Source organism: Miscanthus floridulus, chromosome 1 (genome assembly GCF_019320115.1).
Source record: "Miscanthus floridulus cultivar M001 chromosome 1, ASM1932011v1, whole genome shotgun sequence".
In the NCBI taxonomy this organism is placed as follows: Eukaryota; Viridiplantae; Streptophyta; class Magnoliopsida; order Poales; family Poaceae; genus Miscanthus; species Miscanthus floridulus.
Window position 1 is genome coordinate 43,931,328 of NC_089580.1, and position 25,986 is coordinate 43,957,313.

Consider the following 25,986-nt stretch of genomic DNA (forward strand, 5'->3'; position numbering starts at 1 on the left):
TTTAATATTTTAATAATAATTCTTTTTATTTAATATTTTAATAATAATCGCACCTAAAAAAATTAGGGATACGAGCTTTTGGTCGCGGTAACGGCACCTGACGTTTTCGACGTAAAAAACCTTACCACGTCACTCTGGTTTGGCTCGACAGTATTATTCTAAAATCATCTTAACGACGTGGAAAACTTTGCAGACATAATCTTTTTTATATTTTTAATATTTTTTATTTTTTATATAAATATTATTTTTTCGAGCGTCTTAAAGACCTCAAATGTAAAAACTCAAAACTATAAAGTTATAGATCTCATTGAGAGCTACAACTTTGGTATAAAAAACATCTTCATTTAACCCCATACAAAAAGGATACTATTTTTCTATTGCGATTATTATGCTGCTGAAACTTTATATAATTTTTTTGAGCATCTTAACGTCCTCAAATGAAAAAACTTAAAACTAGAAAGTTGTAGATCTCGTCGAGATATATAATTTTTTATATAAAATCATCTTTATCCGACTTCATATTAAAGAGTTATAATTTTTTCAAAATTTGAACCAGACATAATAATACTGTCACACCAACGAGAGTGGCGCGGCAAGATTTTTCACGTCGGAAACATTGTCTAACGTGGCAGGTGTTGTCGTGCCAATGCATATGACGCGATAGCGTTATTTGGTCACGCTAGCGGCACCGGCCCGACCAAATGGGCTAGATCGGCAAAAAATTTTCAGGTGCCATTATTATTAAAATATTAAATAAACAAGATTAAAAAATAAAAATTCTCCACCAACCACCCACTCGGCCAGCGCGATCCCCTACCTGTTCTTTTACTCGTCGCAGCCCAGACCCCAGGCCCACCATGACATCCAATGGGCTTACGGCTCACTAAGCTTTAGAAACTGGGCCTATAAATGATGAGAACTGAGAGTAGAGTTCAATCCAGTTACTTGAAATGCAAACATCGCTTTCAAACAAAAAAAAGAAATGCAAACATCGGTTCCAACTCCAACTTCCAAGGGAAAGGAAGCAAAAATGAAAATGAAAAAGACAAAGTGTGTAGTCCATGTACAATAAGCCCAACAAACGAAGGCAAATTCTTTCCCTTTTTTGCGACGAAAACGAAGGGAAGTTCACTTGCATCAACCAACCAAAGTTCACCGTGTCAGGAAACAGGCATAGTAGAATAGTACAGAGCAGGGACAGCCTAAGCCGTCCGTCCTTCACATCGTCATCTACTTAACAATCTTCCAAATCCGCTGCAACCTCAGAAAACTCCACATGGAATTATGGAAACCAGCTAAGCAAACGAGTTGTGCATAGCAACTTCTACTGGCCTCCGTGGCGGTATAGGAGCAACGACCGGTAAACAGCGGCGAGGTGGAGGAACACGATCAGCAGGATGAGCAGATCATCGACGAATCCAAAGAGCCCCAGCACACCTGCAGGTTCCAGAATCAAGACCATGATGTGATATGAATATACTCCGTATGATACAGATACAGTTCAGGCAATAGTGGCAACAAGTTTATTAAGATGTTGTCACTTGTTCTTGGGAATATGGAACTCACTTTCGGGAAGAATGTCAACAGGGCTCAGCACATAAATTGCACTCAGTGCGACCTACAAGTTCGAATAAGTCATCATCTTATAAGATTCATATATGGTCTCATCTCTCACATCCATTGCACTGGGCGATGGTATGAAACTGAGGTGAGGTCAGAAACAGCGCAGCCTGTTTGCTTTCCCAATCTTAGTAACTGCCCAGCGTAATATTGAAGAGGAATATGAAGCAAAAGAATAGTTTGATCCTATGGAACTTACCATCATCATCATCCGCGTCCTGAACACAAGTGGGAGAGTCCGCTGGGGATCCATTAGTTCTCTGAACAGTCTTCGGATGAAGAAGGGTAGGTCTTGCAACCTCTGGATAACAGGAATGTCAAAAACAAAGTAGTTAGATGAAAAACTCCCACGAGATTATATGGCTAGATGCTAGAGACATACATTTCTAGTTGAAAAAGTAGTCATATTCATTGTACAATTCAGACAGTTGTATACTTGTATTCCTTATACAACTATGACAGCTCCAATAGCCATATCTGTTATAACATGAAGGCCATATATCTAATGAACCCTACAATTAACAAGGGAATTTCTAACATTCTCTACAAGGAATGTAGGAGAACATTTTAATTATGCCAGGTCCAAATAAGAATTACTCCTGACAACAAAGATGATAGTAGGCTCGGTCTGAAAGAAAGCAGTGATCAAAGTAATTATACGCTAATACCTAACATTTCGTTCCATTAAAATCACCATGCCTAAGGCACATGTACAGTAGTCCGATTGGTTGGATAGATGATTTCCCAACCATATACAAATCCTATTAGGGACTGGGGGAGGCATGTCAATCAAGGACAAACAGAACACGAATTCTGTTTTGAAACAATAGGAAACCTCGTCTCAGACCTTGTTTATCAAGGAGTTTGGCCACTGTTTTTTCATGCAGCAACTTTTACCAATCTCAAGTGTCGATTTTATTCTCGAAAGTATAGTGAAGACACCAGATTTCATGGACAGTGTACCAACCTGAGTCAGGCTGCGTGGTGCTCCACCAAATATACAGTTATAGTGCTGAATCTCTCCTCAAATACGGTGTGCTTGTGGATCATCCTCCTGCTCTGATAATGCAGCAGGCGCCAGTAGGTTTATAAGGCGGCGACAAATGGGACACTTGCAAGCCTGTAAAAGATCAAACACGGATGATGCACTCTCCTGTAAAAGATCATCGTATCACCACATTCAGTAATAGAGAAAACTCCAAGGCAGTAAAGTTGTGTAGGGGTTGCGCAATTTATAAGATGATATTAGTAGTTCACCAAATTTGGAAAAAGAGAAAAAGAATCAATTCTTTATATGTATGCCTGGTCATTTCTAGCACACAAGACCACACATCTACGTATCTACTTATAGATAATACTGAACAAGAACACAACGCAACACAAAAGTTACACAAACTTTCAATAGAAAAGATAACCCCATCTTTGTATTGGCTTGTTATTTTTAATAGAAATAGTGATGGGTGATAATGATCTGTACGGGGGAGCCGTTCTTCTTAACTTCTGCTTCTTATTGCCCTAAAAGGCTAAAAGAATCCATCCTGTTCTGTCGGGCAGAAGTTACAGCAGAGTTGTTTGGCTCGGCTACCACAAGTATTGTGTTCATCGGTTTCGGTTCCATCCCATGACACCACCCTTCCAAGATCCAGCCTCTCTTTAGCATCAATTCGTGTTGTTGACAGCTCGACACTATCTACCGACTAGCATTACCCTGTCTACTCACCTATAGGCTATATATGCCTCTATAACTTCCATTGTTTCAGTACCCTAAACCCTCATTTTGCATCGACTCATGCAGTTAATTCGTAATCAGACTCCTATGGTAAAGAGGGATCAAGGCCAATTCCAGCACCCGACTCGCAAACCGCAGCAATTTAGCAAACCCAGGAATTCTTGACAACTCGAACGAATCCACCCTTCTACAGGGGAAAAAAAAAGGCAACCAGTCCCAAATCTATTCTGAACCGAGTAGCTGACAGTTCTGCGTAGCCGACCGCATCGGCCGACTGGCTCGATTTCCCTCCACGCAGTCGGATCGAGATTAGGGAAAGAACAGCCAAATCTCTCTAAAGAGAAGAGGGGCACGGCAGGACCAGGTAGGGAGAGGAAGAAGAGTAGGAGAAGGGACTTGCCACAGAACCAATGGGAGCAGTTCGCCTGGCACGGGATCCGGAAGCGGTTGTGGCAGACGGAGCCATCGTCCTCCGGCGGCACGGCTGACGCCGACGCCGAGGAGGAGGAGCTCATATCTTCCCCTTCCGGCTTCCGCTCTCTGTGTCCGCCCCGCGGCAGGAACGCGCTTGGCGTGGCGCTGCCCGCGTTATTTTAGGATTTTTAAGTTTTCGCCGTAGCTAGGGATGACACTCCCGTTTGCCAGTTTTATATAGGCAAGTACACATTTACCGAACAGTAAGACTCCTGTGTATTTATCATTTTCGCTGACGTGGCATGTCACGTAACCACTAGCGTGGCGGCGCATCTCAAGACCACCGCTGCTTCTCTTCGTCCACTCGCTGACATGTGGGCCCCACAAGTCATGTTCATCTTCAATCTCTGGCCAACCAGAAGGAGGCGAGCACGCGCCACTTATTGCCATCCACACGCGCCACGGCTGCACGCGCCTAGGCTGCTCAGGGCGCTGCGCGCCCTGCCAGGGTCGGCGGTCTCCTTCAACCTCTCCACCGCCACAACTTGCAGACATGGCCGCGCTGTCGGGCGCCGCCGCCAAAAACCGCAGCTGCTGCCCGACGCTGGCGGGACTCCGCGCGTTGCACAATATGTTCGCTACCTATGCCGTGCTCGACTCCGGCGTCGTTAGGCCCGCGTGCGCATTGGCCTCTCGCACGCCACCGCACCCTTCATCCACATATGAGCTAGCTCTAGAGCGTCGCGGGCGTGCCGGTGATGGTGGCCGCCGACGCCGGAGCTTCGTGGCCCCTGCGTCGTCCTTGCCTACAGCCCGTCGTGCCGCCCTTCAGCACCACTGAAAGTGCATCTAGCCCTTTAGTGGGTTTTGGATGATTGAATGACAACGTGATTAAAGAACTAACCCGTTTGCTAAGTGTGGGCAGGTAATAGGTTATCTCACAGGTACTTAATTAAAGCCAAAATAATGTATTGTTGTATAAACAATCTAGTTCAAGCACAAGACAACAATGCAAATGGAATTCATGCAAATGCTTGTTTATTGTGGGATTTCCATGTACTATGTGAAAGCAAGCTCGTGAGTATTAGTTAATGAGACATAAGGGATTGCATATGGAATGGTCTCATATTTGAAGCTTGCTAAATTGAAATAAAAAAGATAACAATACATATGAATGGATGATTCAACACAAGATGTGACTTAATGGCTTGAGATGGTGAAGATAGCAAGGAAAGGCTTCGAGGTATAAAGCAAGGGTGAAGGACAAGTGACGGCTTGGCGGCCGAAGAACCTAGCTAGGGTGAAGAAGAAAGTACTTGCATTTAGTTGAGGTACTAATCAAACTAAGATGATCATATTGATGTGAAGGATCAAATCTATATTGGACAAGTTGATTAAAGTGACTTGATGCATTTGGAGTTATTCATATTTGATGAATGGAATCAAGTCACGTGCTCAAGATGGCTATGCTCAAGTGACAAGATCAATATTGACATGTTGGCACCCTCACTTGATGAAGATTGAAAGACACGGCATCAATTTAAAGAAGATCAACTCAAAAGGTTTAATTTCGTTTTTCTTTTGATCTTGAGTTAATAGATATGCCGTACTATTAAGAGGGATGCAAGTTTAGGTGGTCTGAGGAAGATAGAGTGCTCAAGCATAATAATTAAATCAAAAGAGAGACACTCTAGCACTTAACGAGCACAAAAAATAATTTTCTGTGACTGTCGGTGTCGGAAGTCCCGACGTAAGCCGGAACTCCCGACAGTCGGAAGTCATGACTCTTGCCGGAAGTGCTGACTCCCAGTTATAGCCTGCGCGGTGACTGTGGATGTCGGAAGTTCCGACGTGAGTTGGAACTCCCGACAGTCGGAAGTCCCAACCCAAGCCGGGAGTCCCGGCATCGATGATTCTTCTGACCTATTGACTGTGCACGTCGAAAGTCCCGACGTTCGTCGGAAGTTCCGACGTTGACTGTCTCGGGTGGACTTTGACCTCGCATGAACAGTGTTTTCTTCATACGTCGGAAGTCTCGAGATCTGCGTCGAAACTCCCAACGTAGATCTGAACGGTTAGATTTTGCCTTGGAGTATATATACCCCTCTCCTCCTTTCTAACTGTTGCCCACTCATTTCATTGCAACGAACACTCGGCCAAAACAGCCCCCAAGCATTCTAGGCTCGCCACTCTTCTCTCCTTTGCCTCCAACTTCAATTCCTAAAGGGTTTGAGTGATTGGAGAGTGGATTGAGTGAGAAAAACACTTTGAGCAAGCTTGAGCACTTGATTTCTTCGTCAAGCCGGTTTGATTTGCATTTGTTACTCTTGGGGATTTTCCCCTAGCCGACGAGGCGTCGCCCAAGAGCTTCCATCTTGTGGAAGAGCCTTGGAAAGTTTGTATTACCCTTGATTTCTAGTGAAGAAACTCAAGTGACCTTTGTGGTATCCTTGAGTGAGGCAAGGAGGTGGAAGATACTCCGACCAAAGTGGTCACCTCAACAACGAGGATATAGGAGCTCCTTTGTGGGGCTGCCGAACCTCGGGATAAATTCTTGTCTCCCGCGTGCTTGTTGTTATTGTGATTTGCTCGAAATTACTTGTATTTGGTTGTCTCCCTCTCTCTAGCTATTTCTTAGGGTTTGGGACTCGATCTACGGAGTGGTGGCTTATCAACGTCAAGAGAGTGATCGAACACCTTACCTTACCACTAGGAAGTGGGTTTGTAAGTCATCGGCATCACAAAGTTCATTTTAGCACTTGTAGTTCATTTCCCGTAGGGGTTGGAAGTGCTGACAGTTTACGTTGGAAGTTCTGACCCAAACTGTCGGGACTTCTGACACGTCGGAAGTTCTGACCCAAACGTCGGGACTTCTGACACATCGGAAGTTCTGACCCAAACTGTCGGGACTTCCGACATTAACTGACTAGTGCATTTTGATTCAACTCTTTGGTTGCCGCTGTTTGGCTCCCTAAGTTTATCTAGTATCTTTTATACACTTTGTGGCTAACTTGTGAGGGGTTGTATTACTCTGATTTGGAGTTTCTATTTTGAAAACTCCTATTACTAATCGTTTCCGCTTTTAAAGGTGTTGATTTTTCAGAAACGCCTATTCACCCCCCTCTAGGCGACATCCTAGATCCTTTCAATTGGTATCAGAGCGAGGTTCTCACCTAAAGCTTCATCACTGTGAGAAAAGGATGTCGACGCCTATCGAGTTGGAGCCGGTGCTTCTCCAAAATGATGGTTCAAACTTCCTACCTTGGTCAATTCATGTACTCAATACTTTTAGAGATATTAGTCCTCTTGTTGAGCATATTGTGTTTGCAAGCATACCTCTTCCTATAGTTGATTGGAGCAACTATAAGAATTTATCAAAAGAGGAAGAGCTATGCGTGCAACTCAATGCTCAAGCTTTTAATATTATTTTGAGTATATTGAGTGCAGAGGTTCAAGATGAGGCAATATTCAATGGACAACCACCTCCGGAGAGTGCTCATCTCATTTGGATCAAACTCGTTGAGTTATATGGAAAATCCAAATGCGATGATGCACTTGAGGTTGAGTCAATGGAAAATATGTCCATTATGTCTTCATGCAGTGAAGAAGCCTCACAAGACCTCAAGAGCGCTGAGCCAGAGCAAGAGGTGTAAGCCGAGGTGACTGCGCTGTCTGCAAGCACATACCTGACATGTCCGGTATCCCTACCAAACGTGTCCGGTATGGCCGAGGTAGCCAGACAGCAGGCAATCTATGATGATGAGGCTCAAGCCTGGTGGTGGCCAAGTGATGAGTCAACCTCAGTATCTCATGATACTCATCACTTGTGTTTCATGGCCAAAAAAAGCAAGAAGAAGGCTAGCAAGAAAGATCAAGCCAAGGAGATAGCACAAGTAGATGATCAAGAAGAGAGTGATATTGAAATTGAAGATAGCTACACTCTTGATCATCTAAGCAACAAAGACAAGCTCATTCTCATGAAGCTAGTTGAGAAGAATGATGAGCTAGAGGAAGAGAATGAGAAACAAGAGCAATCACTTCAAAATCAAGAAAAGTTTCTCATCTCCAAATTACAAGAGCTAAAGGCCATAAATGAGAGGTACGGAAAATTATCAATTGAGCATGCTTTAGTTACTAACTCCTCTTCTAGTGTTTCACAACTAGAGAAGGAAAACTTTGAGCTCAAGGCAAAATTAGATGAACTCTCAAGCAAATATAATGTGCTACAAGCAAACTATGTTCATCTCAAGTGCTCTCATGAAGAATTAGTAGAATCAAGCATCATGCTTGAGGTGGCTCATGAGGTTGTGATTAGAACGGTAAAATCATCTCAACCTCCCACTCACACACTCACTTGTACACAATCTCAATTGAATATTTCTTGTGCTAATGAGTGTGCTTCTCAAGCAAGCCAATCTTCGATTGAGCAAAAATTTATAGAAAATGTAGAGCTTAAGAAAGAAGTGGAAAGGCTAAAAAATGATGTGATTCGATTGAAGGGTAAGAAGAGAGCACAACCTTCTTAAGATAACCGTGTTAACATGGTGAAGAAGCTTGAGAAGGGTTCAAACCTTGCTTTCTCCAAATCCCAACAAAAGAATCACATTTCAAGTAAGGCCAACACAACCAAGAGCAAGAAACATAAAAAAAGACTATGCTATGGTTGTGGAGTGAATGGACATGAGATTACCATGTGTCCACACAAGAGTTGGGCCAATAAGTGTGAAGTGGCCGATCAAATGGCCTCAAATAAGTTGGCCAACCAAAGAAAAAGTGATGGACAAAGCACTTATCTCATGTGCAAGAAGTTGGGGCATCCAACCAAGAAATGCCCAATGTACAAGAAGGCAAGAAAGGAAGCTCAAGTTGCAACAAGAAGATGCTATGGATGCAATGAGATGGGCCACAAGGTTGATGGATGTCCATATAAGCAAAACAAGCATAGGGCAAACAAAGGTCGCATATGCTATACTTGTGGAAGAAAGGGGCATCTAAGCTATGATTGCCCAAATGGTAACATCCCTAAGCCAAACACATTTATTTATGATAATATGCTTAGGAAGACCACAAATGGAATTAGCACTAGCAAGGTGATGTGTTCACCACAAACTAGTACTAAGGCCATTTGGGTGCCTAAGCACTTGTTGACTAACCCAAAAGGACCCAACAAGAGTTGGGTACCAAAATGTGCTTAGGTTGATAATATAGGTACTTGATGGTGAGATGAAAGCTCCGGGGTGGTTGAGCAAGCAAATTGAAAATATTCACTCAATCTATCAATCAATTCTTATCATAATCTCATATATAGTTGACCCAAAGATAAATCAATGACCATATCGTTTACTTCATCTCTACCATTGGTAACAAGTGCCTAAAGACCTTATAGGATAGCCACTTTTGTGTTTAGTGCTCAATGGCTCACAAATAAACATATTTGTGAAATAATTGGAAGTGACTAATTAGTTTTATTTAATCATTATCATATTTGCCATGTGATATTTTTAATGGCTCTCTAGTAGAGAAATCCATTTGTTCAGATGCAGGCATACAAGAAGTACTAGAGCTAAAGCGAAGAATCACAAGCAGCGCTTCAATTGTTTCTGTCCTACGCCTACCAGACATGTCCAGTATGGCCAGGGTAGAAAGGAAAAGTGTTTATGTTCTTCACATGCCGGACGTGTCCGGTATGTCTACCGGACGTGTTTGGTATGGCAGGAACCAGAGCACTAATTGAGATGCAATTGAGGTTTGATCCATATGATTTCATATATCCTTAATTTGCTCAGAAGCTTGTGATCTATCAAACCTAAGTGGGTTGTGAGTATGTCTCAATGAAATTTAAATATGGCAAATTACTTTGTGTTGGTTAAAATAGAAAATTGACTCCCAAATTCTTAAAAGAATAAAGTGCCTGTTGAAAGTCATTCAAATTACTTGTGGTACTTATTTAGGGGGAGCTCAGTTTCTATTTTGCACCATTGTGGACTAATAAATTTATCTAGCATTATTTGTAGTCCTTTAGATGTATGGTATGATTATTTGACAAGTGAGGTCAACATGATGTTGTAATGCCATGTATTATCTCAGTGGTGATATTGTGGACTAACAAATTTATCTAGCATTATTTGTAGTCTTTTGGATGAAAATTGATTTCATATATGGTTTGATTATTTGACAAGTGAGGTCAACATGATGTTGTCATGCCATGTATTATCTCAGTGGTGATATTATGGGCTCAAGGCAAAGGTATGTATTTACATACATGCATTGTAAGTGCATCTAAGGCCCTTTATATGCTAGTGTGTGCATTTATGTGATATAGGATAGATGTTTTTCAAAATCCCTAACTAGCATGTATAGGTGGTGTGGTTTTTGAAAATCATGTGGTTTTTTTGGGTCTTTGTGACCTAGTCATGTCATATTGTAATTATTGCTACCCTTGGTTGATTATTTGCCTAATCACATGTGACATGGTTCTCTCAAGTCCATAAAAATCCCTATGTCCCTCTAAAATCTCTCTCAAGTTTTGAAAATCATAAATTTGCCAAATATTCAAAAAAGAGAAAATCAATTCTTGGCTAATACATGTCCCCTAAGTGAGAATCCTAAGCCTATTTCAATTTATGCAAATATTATGCCTAGGAAGGTTTGTTATTATACCTTATTGGTTAGTATTGCAAAAAGAAAAATCCGCTATTCATACTAAGGCTATGCCTAAGTATGTTGCGTCTAACATAAGAAGACCCAAACTAGTTTGGGTACCATCGAAAAGTGGATGATCGTTTGTAGGTACCATGACATTGGAGACTTGATTCAATGGAATTATTATTGTTCATCTTATGTTGAGTCAAGTATTGAAGCATAGTGCAATTCTATCCCAATGTCAAGTCAAAATTGAGTGAAGTCCATATGCTATCAACATACAAGTGTCATATTCAAGTTGTGGGGATTTATTGATATATTTGAGGGCCTGCAAATAAGTAGAGTTGAAGCTTGCAAAAAAGATCATAAGCTATCAAGGTATATCTCTTGTTGATCAAAGTTTATTTGGGTGCATATGAGTTAATTGAATTGGATATATATGCATATGTTGCTTGCTATGAGATGTTTGAATGGATTAAATGCTTAAGTAATCAAGTTTGAAGTTGGTTTGATTGGATATGTTCATAAGATTTCTTCTAGTAAGTGGTTTGAATGGACATATGTCTTGTGAGAGTATTCAAACAAGTTGATTTCAAGTTTGGTTCAATTTGAAGAAAAATAGCTCAATTATTAAAATATGTCCAATATTGAAAATCTGAGGTAGCAGTGATCATAGACATATTTGAGTAACCAAATCTATTTGTATTGACTTGAAATCTGGTCTGCATGCTCTACACTTATGGTGTTAGTTGCTATGCAAATTTCATGAGATTTGGATAAGTGATACTTCGGATTTGGAGTAGATCTTGTCAGCTATAGTGCAACAGTTTTCAGCATGTAGCGGTGTGGAAAGATATGAAATCTGGTAGCAATATAGAAGTCAAAAGAAGCTAAAATTTTTACAGCTACTAGAAGACTTAGTGTGTCACATCTTCACCAAATTTTGTGGTTTTTGGATATGTACTTTGGGAGATATGGTTTATTCTTTGAAGAGTACAGAATCTGTCAGGAAAGTGACAATTATTGGATTGATCAGAAGTCACTTAGATTCAAAGGTCCTCAAATTAGAATCATATCTATAAGTGATTGAGGTACCTATGTTTTGGTTTTGGTTTGAGATAGAAGCATGACAAATGATAAGTACAAGACAATTTGTTTGAAGAGTATATCTGGTACACATTTGGTACTCAAGCTAGAGATCAAGACCAAGACCAAGATCAAGATGAAGATGAAGTTTAAGTTCTAGTGATAATTGGAGATCTTTTGATAGAAACAAAAGGACTTAAACAAGTAGAAAGAAAAGGACTTAAAGAAGAATTCAAAGTTATTCATCAAATTAAGTCCAACAATATGGATCAATCAAACAAAATCTTTCAAGTGGATCAAGTGGTTTCCTTTCAAGTTATTTCAAGTGAGTATCAAGGATGGTTCTTTGGACAGAGGTAACTTCGCTCTAGGCTTGGATGGCTAAAATTGAAGTGGTAATCTATAGGGACATTTGAGGTACTTGGTTGAAGAAAATCAAGAGATTGGTCTAGAAAGCAAGCAACACCTAAAATAGAACAAGTCATGAAATTTCAAGTGGTATCATGAAATTTCAAGTGGTATTACAAGTGGTGCATCTTTTAGTTCTCTCAAGCAAGCAATGATCAAAGAAGAAGCAAGCCAACCACAACAAGAAGAGTGCACTTGATCATTAGTGATTCTCAATTCATATGGGTGAAGAATAGGAATTCAAAGAATTGGCATCTATTGGTCTTCACTAAACTTATAATTGGACTTCATGGTGCTATTAGAGAAATGAATTGAAATCTATATGACTATCTTCCTCTCCAATATAGCAAAGGTATCATTGTATTGTGCATGATCATTTTTCATCCCTTACTAGTATGCGGTTAGTGCATATAGTACATGCTTATAGGATCATGCATTGCAAATAAAATTTTTAGATTCATAGACTACCACTATTGCTTGAATGATTATATAATCTAGTGGTTAGTGTATGAGTTTGTTCATGAGCTAGTAAACCCATGTATTTGATCTATTTTGAATTACAAACAAGTGACAAGTACAACCTCTTTAAGATGACAAAGGGGGAGAGTTTAATACAAAGGGAAAGATTAGTACAAAGTTTGAACCTTAAGCACCCTTTGTGCTTTGTGTGACAGCTTGTAGCTCCTTTGTCCTTAGTATGTCATTGTTGAACCTTTGTGGTGATAGATGACAAAGGGGGAGAGAGACTGATTAAAGCTTCAGGATAGTTTCATTTGCTTTTCTTTGTACCTGAAGATATGTACTGCAGGCTGTCGTTTCTTGTTTTTGAGCTTCATTGATGTATCTTGGATTTGAGATAGATTGTATCATGTGAGAGATAAGACTTACTTATGCTTTATCTATGTATCTCTTGAAGACATGATCTTTATTTATATTTTAGTGGCTTGTGGACTTGAGAAAATACGTAATGAGTGCTATGTGTGAATTACATGTGTTATATTTATTTTCATAAGGACTATGCATGCTAGAATGAAAATATTTGATGTGATGCCTTTATATTTATTCTTTTGTGATATATCTTGTCATATGCATCATGGTTTCACTTTGTCACACACACATGCACCCCACGAATGCAATGATTTAGGGGGAGTCTCCTATATGTTTTAGTATGTGCAATTGACATTTGAGGTCATTTTATGAATTCTAATCATAAGCACATATTAAGGGAGAGCCTCTCATAAATCATTGAACCCAAAAGTTTAAATGTTTATATCATTTTGTAAGCTTTAATCAAGTTGTCATCAATCACCAAAAAGGGGGAGATTGAAAGTGCATCTAGCCCTTTAGTGGGTTTTGGATGATTGAATGACAACATGATTAAAGAACTAACCCGTTTGCTAAGTGTGGACAGGTAATAGGTTATCTCACAGGTACTTAATTAAAGCCAAAATGATATGTTGTTGTATAAATAATCTAGTTCAAGCACAAGACAACAATGCAAATAGAATTCATGCAAATGCTTGTTTATTGTGGGATTTCCATATACTATGTGAAAGCAAGCTCGTGAGTATTAGTTAATGAGACATAAGGGATTGCATATGGAATGGTCTCATATTTGAAGCTTGCTAAATTAAAATGAAAAAGATAACAATACATATGAATGGATGATTCAACACAAGATGTGACTTAATGACTTGAGATGGTGAAGATAGCAAGGAAAGGCTTCGAGGTACTAAGCAAGGGTGAAGGGCAAGCGACGGCTTGGCGGCCGAAGAACCTAGCTAGGGTGAAGAAGAAAGTACTTGCATTTAGTTGAGGTACTAATCAAACTAAGATGGTCATATTGATGTGAAGGATCAAATCTATATTGGACAAGTTGATTAAAGTGACTTGATGCATTTGGAGTTATTCATATTTGATGAATGGAATCAAGTCATGTGCTCAAGATGGCTATGCTCAAGTGACAAGATCAATATTGACATGTTGGCACCCTCACTTGATGAAGATTGAAAGACACGGCATCAATTTAAAGAAGATCAACTCAAAAGGTTTAATTTCGTTTTTCTTTTGATCTTGAGTTAATAGGTATGTCGTACTATTAAGAGGGATGCAAGTTTAGGTGGTCTGAGGAAGATAGAGTGCTCAAGCATAATAATTAAATCAAAAGAGAGACACTCTAGCACTTAACGAGCACAAAGAATAATTTTCTGTGACTATCGGTGTCGGAAGTCCCGACGTAAGCCGGAACTCCCGACAGTCGGAAGTCATGACTCTTGCCGGAAGTGCTGACTCTCAGTCATAGCCTGCGCGGTGACTGTGGATGTCGGAAGTCCCGACGTGAGTTGGAACTCCCGACAGTCAGAAGTCCCAACCCAAGCCGGGAGTCCCGGCATCGATGATTCTTCTGACCTGTTGACTGTGCACGTCGGAAGTCCCAACGTTCGTTGGAAGTTCCGACCGTCGAAAGTCCCGACGTTCGTCGGAAGTTCTGACGTTGGCTGTCTCGGGTGGACTTTGACCTCGCATGAACAGTGTTTTCTTCATACGTCGGAAGTCCCGAGATCTGCGTCAGAACTCCCGATGTAGATCTGAACGGTTAGATTTTGCCTTGGAGTATATATACCCCTCTCCTCCTTTCTAACCATTGCCCACTCATTTCATTGCAACGAACACTCGGCCAAAACAGCCCCCAAGCATTCTAGGCTCGCCACTCTTCTCTCCTTTGCCTCCAACTTCAATTCCTAAAGGGTTTGAGTGATTGGAGAGTGGATTGAGTGAGAAAAACACTTTGAGCAAGCTTGAGCACTTGATTTCTTCGTCAAGCCGGTTTGATTTGCATTTGTTACTCTTGGAGATTTTCCCCTAGCCGGCGAGGCGTTGCCCAAGAGCTTCCATCTTGTGGAAGAGCCTTGGGAAGTTTGTATTACCCTTGATTTCTAGTGAAGAAACTCAAGTGACCTTTGTGATATCCTTGAGTGAGGCAAGGAGGTGGAAGAGACTCCGACCAAAGTGGTCACCTCAACAACGAGGACGTAGGAGCTCCTTTGTGGGGCTGCCAAACCTCGGGATAAATTCTTGTCTCCCGCGTGCTTGTTGTTGTTGTGATTTGCTCAAAATTACTTGTATTTGGTTGTCTCCCTCTCTCTAGCTATTTCTTAGGGTTTGGGACTCGATCTACGGAGTGGTGGCTTATCAACGTCAAGAGAGTGACCCAACACCTTACCTTACCACTAGGAAGTGGGTTTGTAAGTCATCGGCATCACAAAGTTCATTTTAGCACTTGTAGTTCATTTCCCGTAGGGGTCGGAAGTGCTGACAGTTTGCGTTGGAAGTTCTGACCCAAACTGTCGGGACTTCTGACACGTCGGAAGTTCTGACCCAAACGTCGGGACTTCTGACACGTCGGAAGTTCTGACTCAAACTGTCGGGACTTCCGACATTAACTGACTAGTGCATTTTGATTCAACTCTTTGATTGCCGCTGTTTGGCTCCCTAAGTTTATCTAGTATCTTTTATACACTTTGTGGCTAACTTGTGAGGGGTTGTATTACTCTGATTTGGAGTTTCCATTTTGGAAACTCCTATTACTAATCGTTTCCGCTTTTAAAGGTGTTGATTTTTCAGAAACATCTATTCACCCCCCTCTAGGCGACATCCTAGATCCTTTCAACCACCCAATGCGTAGACCTCCCGCACCACCCGACGTGCAGCCCTCCGTGCTACCTCCCTTGCGCCTCCCGTGCAGGCTCAACGCGCAAGCACAGAGTCCGCTGCAGTTGCGGAGCCCTTCCCAAGCCCGCTGGAGCGACTCCACCCTCCCCGCGCCGCCATGCCCGAGTCTACCATCTCCGCAGCCGGCCGTTGCCCATGCCGAAATTGCATCGAACTCCGCAGCCACCCCATCCTCCGTTCCTGCTCATGTCGAACTCAATTGCAGGCACAGATGCACCCCATAGGCTGCACGCACGAACGCCCTTGCCTGCACGCGCTTCGCTGCGCCGGCCATGACCGAGGAGGCGCAGAGGGATGAGCCTACGTGTTGATGGCTGATGCTGGAGGTTGAAGGAGGACCTGACTGGTGGGGCCCACATGTCACCGAGTGGAGGGAAAGAGAAGCAGTAATGGTCTTGAGAGCACTGCCACATTGGCTGACTATGTAGAGTGCCACATCAGCGAAAGTAGTAAATATTTAGAAGTTTTACTGTTTTGTATGGCAAATATATAGATGGTCGTATAAAACTGGTAAACAGACGAGTGAACGTAAGGATGGCAAAAACTTAAAAATCCCCGTTATTTTGTGTCCACGTCAAGTCGTCGGTGACTTGCCGACTTGGGGTGCTTTGCCCGGCCACTCGGTGAGGTGTTATCCGTCGTTGGATACGAGGCAACGCCGACCTCGACGCTAAAGTAATCCTTCGACGGCCTGATTTAAGACAATTAATTAATATTCCAAATACAGTTATAAATGTATATAACTATATACTCGAGCTTTTGGACCATTTTATTCGCTTCCGTTTCCAAATGATTTGCCACTTCACGATTTTCATTAACACATGTAGTTTTCTATTTTCCGTCTGTATTACTGTATATAATATATAGTACTACTCGAATGTTCAAGAAACACTTAGAAATGGACAATTTAAAACTAGCAACCTCATTTGCCAAATATAATCATACTTTTGACCATTTTATTCGCTTCCGTTTCCAAATACTTTGGCACTTCACGTTCCGAGCCCTGCACTAGAATGTTCAAGAAACACTTAGGCGGTGTTTAGCATGGCTCCTCTTGAGGAGCTCCTCCGGAGAAGCCGCAGCTGTTTTGGAGGATCCGAAACAGCTCCGGCTCCTCTACTTTTTACTGAAAAATAGCTTCCCCGATAAAACATTTGGCAGGAGCTGGAGCCTGCCAAACTACGGAAACATTCACCGGCCCAGCCTGATTCTGATTAAATTCAAGGTCCCATCATAAAATACACACATCCAACTATCATCATACCACCTCCAATACATACAGCCGTGAAGAAATAAAAGCGAAATGTGAGCACGGAAAGCGAATAATCTCAAAAACTAGGTCGAGCGGTCAAATTAACACCAATATGTGAGCATACAAGATTTCAATTCACCTCCGATCAAAAGCAACACGATTGGGATTTCTTTTGAAAGAAATTATTGATTGCTTGTTATATTGCATCCGCTCTACAATGTTTCTTAGTGATTCAGTACAAGCCGAAACTATAAACCAGGTGCATCATACAAGTTCAGAACTAGAGTTTCAGAACAGTACTTTTTTTCATGGAAATAGTGGCCATTTCTTGTCACCCATTGCATAAGAGACGATGCTCTTTTTCAGTGGTGATATGTACTGAGCACCGTGGAACGCAGCAGCTCTCACCATATTAAGGGGCCCAAAATCAACAGAGTACATCTTCTGGAAACCATCTAACACTGCTGTCATCGCCACATTGGCGGCCTTCTGGTCCTTCTCATATCGTTGTAGCAAAGTCAGCTGCCAAAGGAAACGAACAATTTAAAATAGCATTAATTATGATTCAACTATGAATCATAAGAATGGTTCAGGTGCAATGCAACTGTAAAGTTCCAAAATTAAATTTCAAAAGAGAGGCTAAACAGAAACAGCAATAGATACTTACGTCCCCAACATCTGAGCCCACAGAAACTCCTTCAGCAATAACTTTTGCTAAAGCAGCAGCATCACCAAAGCCCAAGTTGACGCCTTGACCGGCTAAGGGGTGGACAGTATGAGCAGCATCTCCAACTAATGCTAGCCTTTTGGAAACATAATCATGGGAATGCATCAATGACAATGGAAATGCCATTATCTCAGAAACTACACCGGTTGCTTTTGGTGGTACTTCAAAGCATTCCTTTGTAGATGTTGCAATGTCCCCAATGCCAGAAAAGAACTGTTCCATGTAATGGTCAAGAGCAGTAGAGCGAGGATGTGGGCCATAACCAAAATCCAATGCGTGGTTCACCGACTTCACAAACTCTTCGGGGCTCATTGACTTATGGCGCAATGACTCCTCTGGGCTCATTGTCCATACAATGTTGCTGAAGTTGTTGCCTATCGGAAGTAGTGCAATTGGACCAGAAGGGAGAAACCTCTGCCATGCACAATCATTTTCCACAACATGCTCTACTGTACAGATAATTGCACTTTGCGGATAATTCCACCCAGTTGTTTTTATGCCTGCAATCTGTCTAACATTGGACTTTGAACCATCAGCTCCTATCTGCAACAAAGTTTAAATAGGACTAGGAGATTGAGGAATGAAGCAAAACAAAGGTCAAAATAATGCAAAAGAAGATAAATAAGAAATTACCACCAATTTGGAATATAAAATCCGTCCATCACTGAGGTCAAGTTTAACTAAATTACTGCGATGTAACTCTTCTGTAGTATGACCAACAGATAATGGTTCACTTGATGCTGGTTTCATTCCTGCTTGTCTGCTCTTCAACGGGAAAGTAAGAGACATCAATCTGGTAGGATATATCACATTTTCAATATCATCCAATTCTTCCTGTTTAGGGAGAAAATTTTAAGCATCAAACAAAGTTGATTATTTTTACCAGAAAGAAAGGCACGCTAACAGAGTGGGAATCTGGGTTGCACGACACCAAATTATCAAATTCCTGTGCTCTTGGCTATCTGGGATTATCTTATTTTACTGCATACCTGTAAGCACATCATTTTTTTTTAAAAAATGGTGTATTTGTACTGTTTACAACTAACATAAGAGAAATATATGATCTTTAGGCAGCACAAAAGCAAACACAACTTTTTGCCATGACAAATACACCATAAGATTTACTTTGATACCTATGATGCATAAACAACCTGGGCAATACAATTCACTATGATGTTCAAGAGTTAAAGAAAAGACAAACCTTTAAACGTAAGAGTAGCGAGTTGCAAAGCACCTTGTTCTCCACCACACATCTAAGCAACGCAAACACAAAAAGAAATATATGGCCACTGACAAAAAAAGATAAGCAGATAAAAAATAATGACAGCTTTTATTAAAGCATACCCAAGGTATTCTTTGCCCACATCTCTTGCATTATACCTCGTGTATCCTAGCCCAGTGTAATCCCACACCTGCCAGTTGTAAGCAAAACATCCAGTATTGTAGTTATTACCAAAGTGGAGCATCAATTTCATTGTGTGTTTGCATGGAAAATAACAGAGAGAAGGACCAAAGAAAAAGAGAAGGCAAATACTGATGCTTGCCCATATGGTTAGGTGATAGATGTACTTTTGCACAATATACACATTGACACTCTGGCGTGCCTAGATGATACAAAAACATCTATTGTAGACCAGCTATCTTCCAAAAAGACATAAGCTCCTGTTTTATGCCATCAGATATAGTAAGCAGAAACATGAATGCACAATAGAAGTATAATACTGTCTCTAAGCTCAAATTGTAAATTGAGCTGGACAACCTTTTGAAAACCTGAGGCTTGCATGCCCCACTGGTATTGCTAGCATAATGTAAAGCACACAAATGATAACTTCAATTGTTTAGTTAAATTAGTACAAACTCATCACTAACTTGGCATCTGATCAGCAAAGCTCAAAATGCAAATACACCAAGAATGTGTTTGGTCAAAAGAGACAAAAGGTGAAACTGTAATAAACAATGGCCATACATTATCAAATAAATTGTTTATATAGATAGAAGCATGTTAAGTCCTCACCTGCATTTTACCAAAGAAAGCATGTCTTTGCTGTTGAACATGCTCCCAGGCGCCAATGTCTGCCACATTAATGCGCACACATGCATGAGGAATATTACCAATAACGCTATTATTTCTGGTAGCAAAACAAGCCATGCACATATAAAAAATGGAAAAGTATCATTTTTTAAACTATATACTTGGTGAAGAGAGACATTCCAATGCACACAAAAAGCAGAAAATTAAACAATAACAGATGGTAACTTTGTCACTAACTCCGCCTATGGTGGGGCGCCTTTGGTGTCCCAGCATAGCAGGTCCCAAGCCCTGGTAAAGGAGGAGGGTTGTGTTAGGCGTGGCGAGCCAATGTAAAAACCTAGCCACTTAAATGGAGATGAAACCCGAAAGAAAATCGTTGGGGCGTAACCCTCTTAGCGACGCGCCATATCGGAACCCGGGTATGGTGTTAAATGGGCAAGGGCCGGGTCGTCACCCCCGTGACGCGCCGTGTCGTGATCTGGGCATGGTGTCAAGTAACCAAGGATCGGGTCGTCGCTTCCTTAGTGGCGCGCTACATCGGCGCCCGGGTGTAGTGAAAAATGAGCAAGGGTCTTTGCATCAGAGTTGACGGGTGCGAAGGGTAAGGAAGCTAGTCGAACCAACTAGGATCCGTTTAGGTAGTTGGAATGTAGGGTCACTTACAGGTAAGTTAAGAGAATTAGTTGATACCGCGACTAGGAGGCGTGTAAATATATTATGCGTTCAAGAGACTAAATGGAAGGGTCAGAAGGCGAAGGAGGTGGACAATACAGGTTTCAAGCTTTGGTACACAGGGACAGTTGCGAATAGAAATGGAGTAGGAGTTTTGATTGATAAGAGCCTCAAGAATGGTGTGGTGGAAGTGAGAAGGCAAGGAGATAGGATTATCTTAGTCAAGCTTGTCGTTGGTGATATGGTTTTGAACGTAATTAGTGCGTATGCCCCCCAAGTAGACCTCGACGAGAGTGCTAAGAGACAGTTCTGGGAAGACTTAGATGGTCTGGTTAGAGCTATACCTAGTAGTGAGAAGCTTTTTATAGGAGGAGATCTTAATGGGCATGTAGGTACTACAAGCGCAGGTTTCGAGGCAGTTCATGGAGGTTTTGGGTATGGTAGTAGGAATCAGGAGGGGGAGGAAGTTCTGGACTTCGCGGTAGCTTTTGACTTGATGATAGCCAACACTTTCTTTAGAAAGAGAGAATCTCATCTAGTGACCTTCAGTAGCGGACAACACTGTAGCCAGATTGAGTTTGTCCTCGTAAGAAGAAAGGACAAACGAGCATGCTTAGATTGCAAGGTGATACTAGGGGAGTGTGTTGTTTCTCAACATAAGCTTTTGGTGGCAGATTTTCGTTTTCAGGTGCGTGCCCGTAGGGATAAACAAGCTAAGATTGAAAGAACAAAGTGGTGGAAACTGAAAGGGGAGACGTCAGACGTATTTAGGGAAAGGGTTATCAAAGAGGGCTCTTGGAAGGAAGAAGACGACATAAACAATATGTGGGACAAGATGGCAACCAACATTCGGAAGGTAGCCTCAGAGGTGTGTGGAGTAACCAAAGGAAGGGGACGCGAGGCTAAAGATACTTGGTGGTGGAACGAGGAAGTCCAAAGGGCTATTAAGGAGAAGAAAGAATGCTATAGACGCTTGTACCATGACAGGAGTATGGACAACATAGAGAAGTACAAGGTGGCAAAGAAGACTGCAAAGCGAGCTGTAAGTGTGGCAAAGGGTAGAGCGTACGAGGATCTTTACCAACATTTGAGTACGAAGAAAGGAGAGAAGGACATTTATAGGATGGCTAGGGTTCGTGAGAGAAAGACACGGGACTTCAACCAAGTTAAGTGCATTAAGGATGAAAGGGAGCATCTCTTGGTAAAGGAGGATGAGATCCGACATCGATGGCAAGAGTATTTTGACAAATTGTTCAATGGTGAGAATATGGACACAACCTTTCAGTTGGATGACTCTTTTGATGACGCCAATAGGCGCTTTGTGCGGAGAATCCAAGAATCTGAGGTCAGAGAGGCGTTGAAAAGGATGAAAGGAGGTAAGGCGATGGGACCGGATGGTATCCCAATCGAGGTGTGGAGATGCCTCGGGGACATAGCTGTAGTATGGTTAACCAAGCTGTTCAACCATATTTTTCGATCGAACAAGATGCCTGATGAGTGGAGGAGAAGTATATTGGTACCGATCTACAAGAATAAAGGAGATATTCAAAGTTGTACAAATTACCGGGGAATTAAGTTGATGAGCCATACTATGAAGCTATGGGAGAGAGTTATCGAGCATCGCTTAAGAGCAATAACGCGGGTCTCTATGAACCAATTTGGTTTCATGCCCGGAAGGTCAACCATGGAAGCCATTTTCTTAATAAGACAAGTTATGGAGCGGTATAGGGAGAAGAAGAAGGACCTACATATGGTTTTTATTGACTTGGAGAAGGCTTATGATAAAATACCAAGGAATGTTATGTGGTGGGCTTTGGACAAACATAAAGTCCCAACGAAGTACGTCGGGCTCATTAAGGACATGTACAGCAATGTTGTGACTAGAGTTCGAACAAGCGATGGAGACACGGATGAATTCCCGATTAAGATAGGACTACATCAAGGGTCAGCTTTGAGCCCTTATTTGTTTGCTTTAGTGATGGATGAGGTCACAAGGGACATACAAGGGGACATCCCTTGGTGTATGCTTTTCGCGGACGATGTAGTGCTAGTTGATGAAAGCCGGACATGAGTGAATCAGAAACTGGAGTTATGGCGGGAGACCTTGGAGTCCAAAGGTTTTAGACTTAGTAGAACTAAAACTGAGTATATGAGATGTGACTTCGGCACTACTACTCGGGAGGAGGAAGATGTTAGTTTGGAAGGTCAAGTAGTGCCTAGGAAGGATACCTTTCGATATTTAGGATCAATGCTACAGAGGGACGGGGATATTGATGAAGATGTTAGCCATAGAATCAAAGCAGGGTGGATGAAGTGGCGGCAAGCGTCTGGTGTCCTATGTGACAAAAGGGTACCACAGAAGCTAAAAGGCAAGTTTTATAGGACGGCGATTAGACCTGCTATGTTGTATGGTGCAGAATGTTGGCCTACGAAAAGACGACATATTCAACAGCTAAGTGTCGCGGAAATGCGTATGTTGCGTTGGATTTGCGGTCATACAAGAAGGGATCGAGTTCGGAACGATGATATACGTGAGAGATTAGGGGTAGCACCAATTGAAGAAAAGCTTGTCCAACACCGGTTGAGATGGTTTGGACATGTGCAACGGAGACCTCCAGATGCACCGGTGCGTAGTGGAATCCTAAGTCAGGATAGTAACGTGAAGAGAGGCAGAGGAAGACCGAAGTTGACTTGGGTAGAGGCAATAAAAGGAGACTTGAAAGGATGGAATATACCCAAAGACTTAGCCTTAGATAGGAGTGCTTGGAAGACAGCTATTCACGTGCCTGAACCTTGATTGCTTCTGTTGGGTTTCAACTCTAGCCTACCCCAACTTGTTTGGGACTTAAAGGCTTTGTTGTTGTTGTTGTTGATGGTAACTTTGTCACTGTTACAGTTACAGTAGTGAAATGTACACAACTAGATGTCTAAACTGGTGACCTGAAAGAAAAATGTTAGTGTTGCCACTGCCATAATGAATCAGAAACAATTGAAGAACGACACAACAATCAAATTGCTAACAACAACAGATGGTAAATTTGTCATTTGCTGTGATGAGGCTGAAACTTTGAGGACTGGTAGATCAATAAAGAGTGACAGAGTTGTTGGCATGTTTGTTTCTTATTAAGTTCCGGCATATCACCAATATAGCCCACGGGATAGGAAACTGAGAAAACATTGGAGTAACTTTGATAAAATTTATAGAAAAATGCATCAAATTAGTTCCACTAAATTTGCCATGGAATATTTAGTATAATTATTTGGTATCATAGATGTTAATGTATTTTTTTTCAAAAACTAGGTCAAAATTAGTAAAATTTGACTTAGGACAAAGTTAAAATGAACTATAATTTGGAACGGAGAGGGTATGACAGAAATGTTTTACCATATTCATTTGGCAAACATCTGTGGCAGCCAAATCTTTTCGCCAAACTTGTGGCAAGTTATGGATAGAAAATGGGTGAGTGACAGCTGGGTTCAGGACTTCAAGGCTAATAAACCATGGCAAGCTCGAACTGTGAACCAAACGCTGATTAAAGTTGCTTGAACTACTTTCCCCGTACATCTAATGTGGTCATATGGTATAGTTGATCAAACATAATTGTGTAGATATCAGTGTAAACGACACGAAAGGTCAATCTAGATGAAATGCCACCTAAACACACAAGACAAACTTGAATCCAAATACTGTTGCAGGGTAAAAGACAGCTGAAATTAAGTATGATGATACATGCATTTGATTCAGAATCATACCTCTGAAGAAGGAAATAGTTGCAGGGGTAACAGTACTGACCCTAGAATCGGGTGTACTGTTTTTATCCAGGTAACCTCTTGACTTCAACGCTGGATTGCTATCGATAATAGCAATTTTAAGATGTTTTGTTAATGGCATATTGGCTGCATACAGGACATACGAGTATGTGAGAAATACACTGTAAATAGGTAAGGCCCCGTTTAGTTCCACCCAAAATCCAAAAATTTTTGCGCAGTACCCGTCACATCGAATCTTGCGGCACATATATGGAGTACTAAATGTAGACGAAAAAAAAAAACTAATTGCACAGTTGGGTGAGAAATCGCGAGACGAAACTTTCGAACCTAATTAGTCCATAATTAGACACTAATTGCCAAATACAAACGAAAGTGCTACAGTACCCAAAACCCAAAAATTTTCGGATCTAAACGCGCCCTAAATGATGCTCCCATAGAAGTGCAACTGACAAACAGTCTTATTTTGGGTGTGATACTATTTCTGATCAAAAGATGCAACAAGGGAAGGAATGTTCCGAGCATCAATAGTCAGGCAAAACTAAACACAAGGCGCCAAACTCATCAGCGTCTTAAACAGAGGAGAGCACACGAACAGCAATACCTACACAATGCACAAGCGACTGCCAAGCCCACCATGCCTCCACCAACAATAGCAACGTCGAGCACATCAGGCGGAGCCTTCACGCCAGCAACCTTCTCGGTGTGACTGTGACCCTACACGTTCATTGAGAGAGTCAGTACCAGGACACGCGCTTGAGCCACGGAACCATACCTCCGAACGGAGCAATCACAAGTCATCACACCAAACGACGCATTCCCCTGAAAGGCCTAAACCCTACAGCAGGAGCGAAACACAGAGGCACAAGGGAGGCAGAGTGTTCGGGGTGAGTACCTGCGACCTGGGTGCCCCGGAGGCCGGCGCGTCGCAGAAGGCCCTGGCGAGCAGCCGGATCCGGTTCGCCGCCGCCGTGAAGCATCTGCGTGGGAGGAGAGAAGACGCTAGTGAGTGCGGGAGAGGCGGAAATCTCAGGGCATAAGGGGCTGGAGGAGAGGTGCATGACGCGCGCTTTACCTTCGCCTGGAGAGCATGGCGGAGAAGGCGGGGGTGCGCGTCGGTGCCGTCGGTCGTCGGCGACGAGGCCACGAGGGGAAGAGAGGAGCGGCGCGCGCGTGGAGGGGTCCTGCGCCGCGCACGGGTGTGCGGTGGGGGGATTTCGGCCTGCTACTGCTAGGTTGGGCCGGGCTCGGGTTTACAGCTACGCGCCTACTCCTACGCCTGATGGGCTGGCTCTGCGTGCACGGGGATGCGCAGCTTTCAGATGATGTCACGCGTCCACGATTCACCCCTATCGTGGGCCCGCCATGGCTAATGGTCAAGGCAATATTGGCCCATGGTGTAAAATGTGGGCAGGAGTCAAAGAGACCTGGCGACAGGATAACTGCCAGTGGAAATCCACTTGGGTCAACTGTCAATGTGACAAGTGGTGTTTTACTGACAAATATCTTTTTTCTTTGTTATGAGTACAAGGATGTTTTAGCGATCTCTTTAGGTGCGGGATATTTAACTATTTATTATCATCTTTATAGATAGCCGTGGGCATTTAGGTTAGTGGCGGGTACATTGGAGGTCTGAATTTGCTCGCATCAGCGAAAACGGCAAACGTTTTGTGTTGTTCTATCTCCGATGAGAGATATATACAATCCTATGGCAAACGGTGCCATCCATGATCCATAAGGACGGCAAAGTAAAATGTCTTTTTTTTTGCGTATGTGTAATCCTATTTAGTAGAAACTAACGCTAGTCTCGAGTTTATACCATACTCATTAATTAGGTACTATCTAGGGCTTTTTTATGATGCAAAACAGTTGATAAGAAACATAGAGAAGATGCATCTTATGCA

The 25,986-nt window shown here is 42.1% G+C and overlaps 1 protein-coding gene across 1 annotated transcript; it reads right to left on the reverse strand.

Moving 5' to 3' along the window:
* Positions 1–1,084: 1,084 nt before the first annotated feature.
* On the reverse strand, positions 1,085–25,312 carry LOC136504749 (uncharacterized). The gene is made up of 14 exons (XM_066499774.1): positions 25,158–25,312; positions 24,978–25,062; positions 24,691–24,799; positions 24,068–24,211; positions 19,625–19,683; positions 18,955–19,022; positions 18,812–18,863; positions 18,244–18,444; positions 17,551–18,153; positions 17,023–17,405; positions 2,588–2,773; positions 1,820–1,921; positions 1,567–1,618; positions 1,085–1,437 (listed from the first exon to the last, which is right to left on the reverse strand). Exons 1-10 carry the CDS (start codon positions 25,172–25,174, stop codon positions 17,190–17,192), a joined length of 1,554 nt encoding a protein of 517 aa, XP_066355871.1. The 5' UTR covers positions 25,175–25,312; the 3' UTR covers positions 1,085–1,437; positions 1,567–1,618; positions 1,820–1,921; positions 2,588–2,773; positions 17,023–17,189.
* Positions 25,313–25,986: the final 674 nt, after the last annotated feature.

Excerpts from the sequence above, each read along its gene's own strand:
- LOC136504749 (XM_066499774.1), bottom strand. Across the intron at positions 19,023-19,624 it reads CTTTCTTTGGTAAAATGCAG|GTGTGGGATTACACTGGGCT; the intron begins GTGAGGACTTAA and ends TACAACTGGCAG. Across the intron at positions 18,154-18,243 it reads TTTTATATTCCAAATTGGTG|ATAGGAGCTGATGGTTCAAA; the intron begins GTAATTTCTTAT and ends ACTTTGTTGCAG.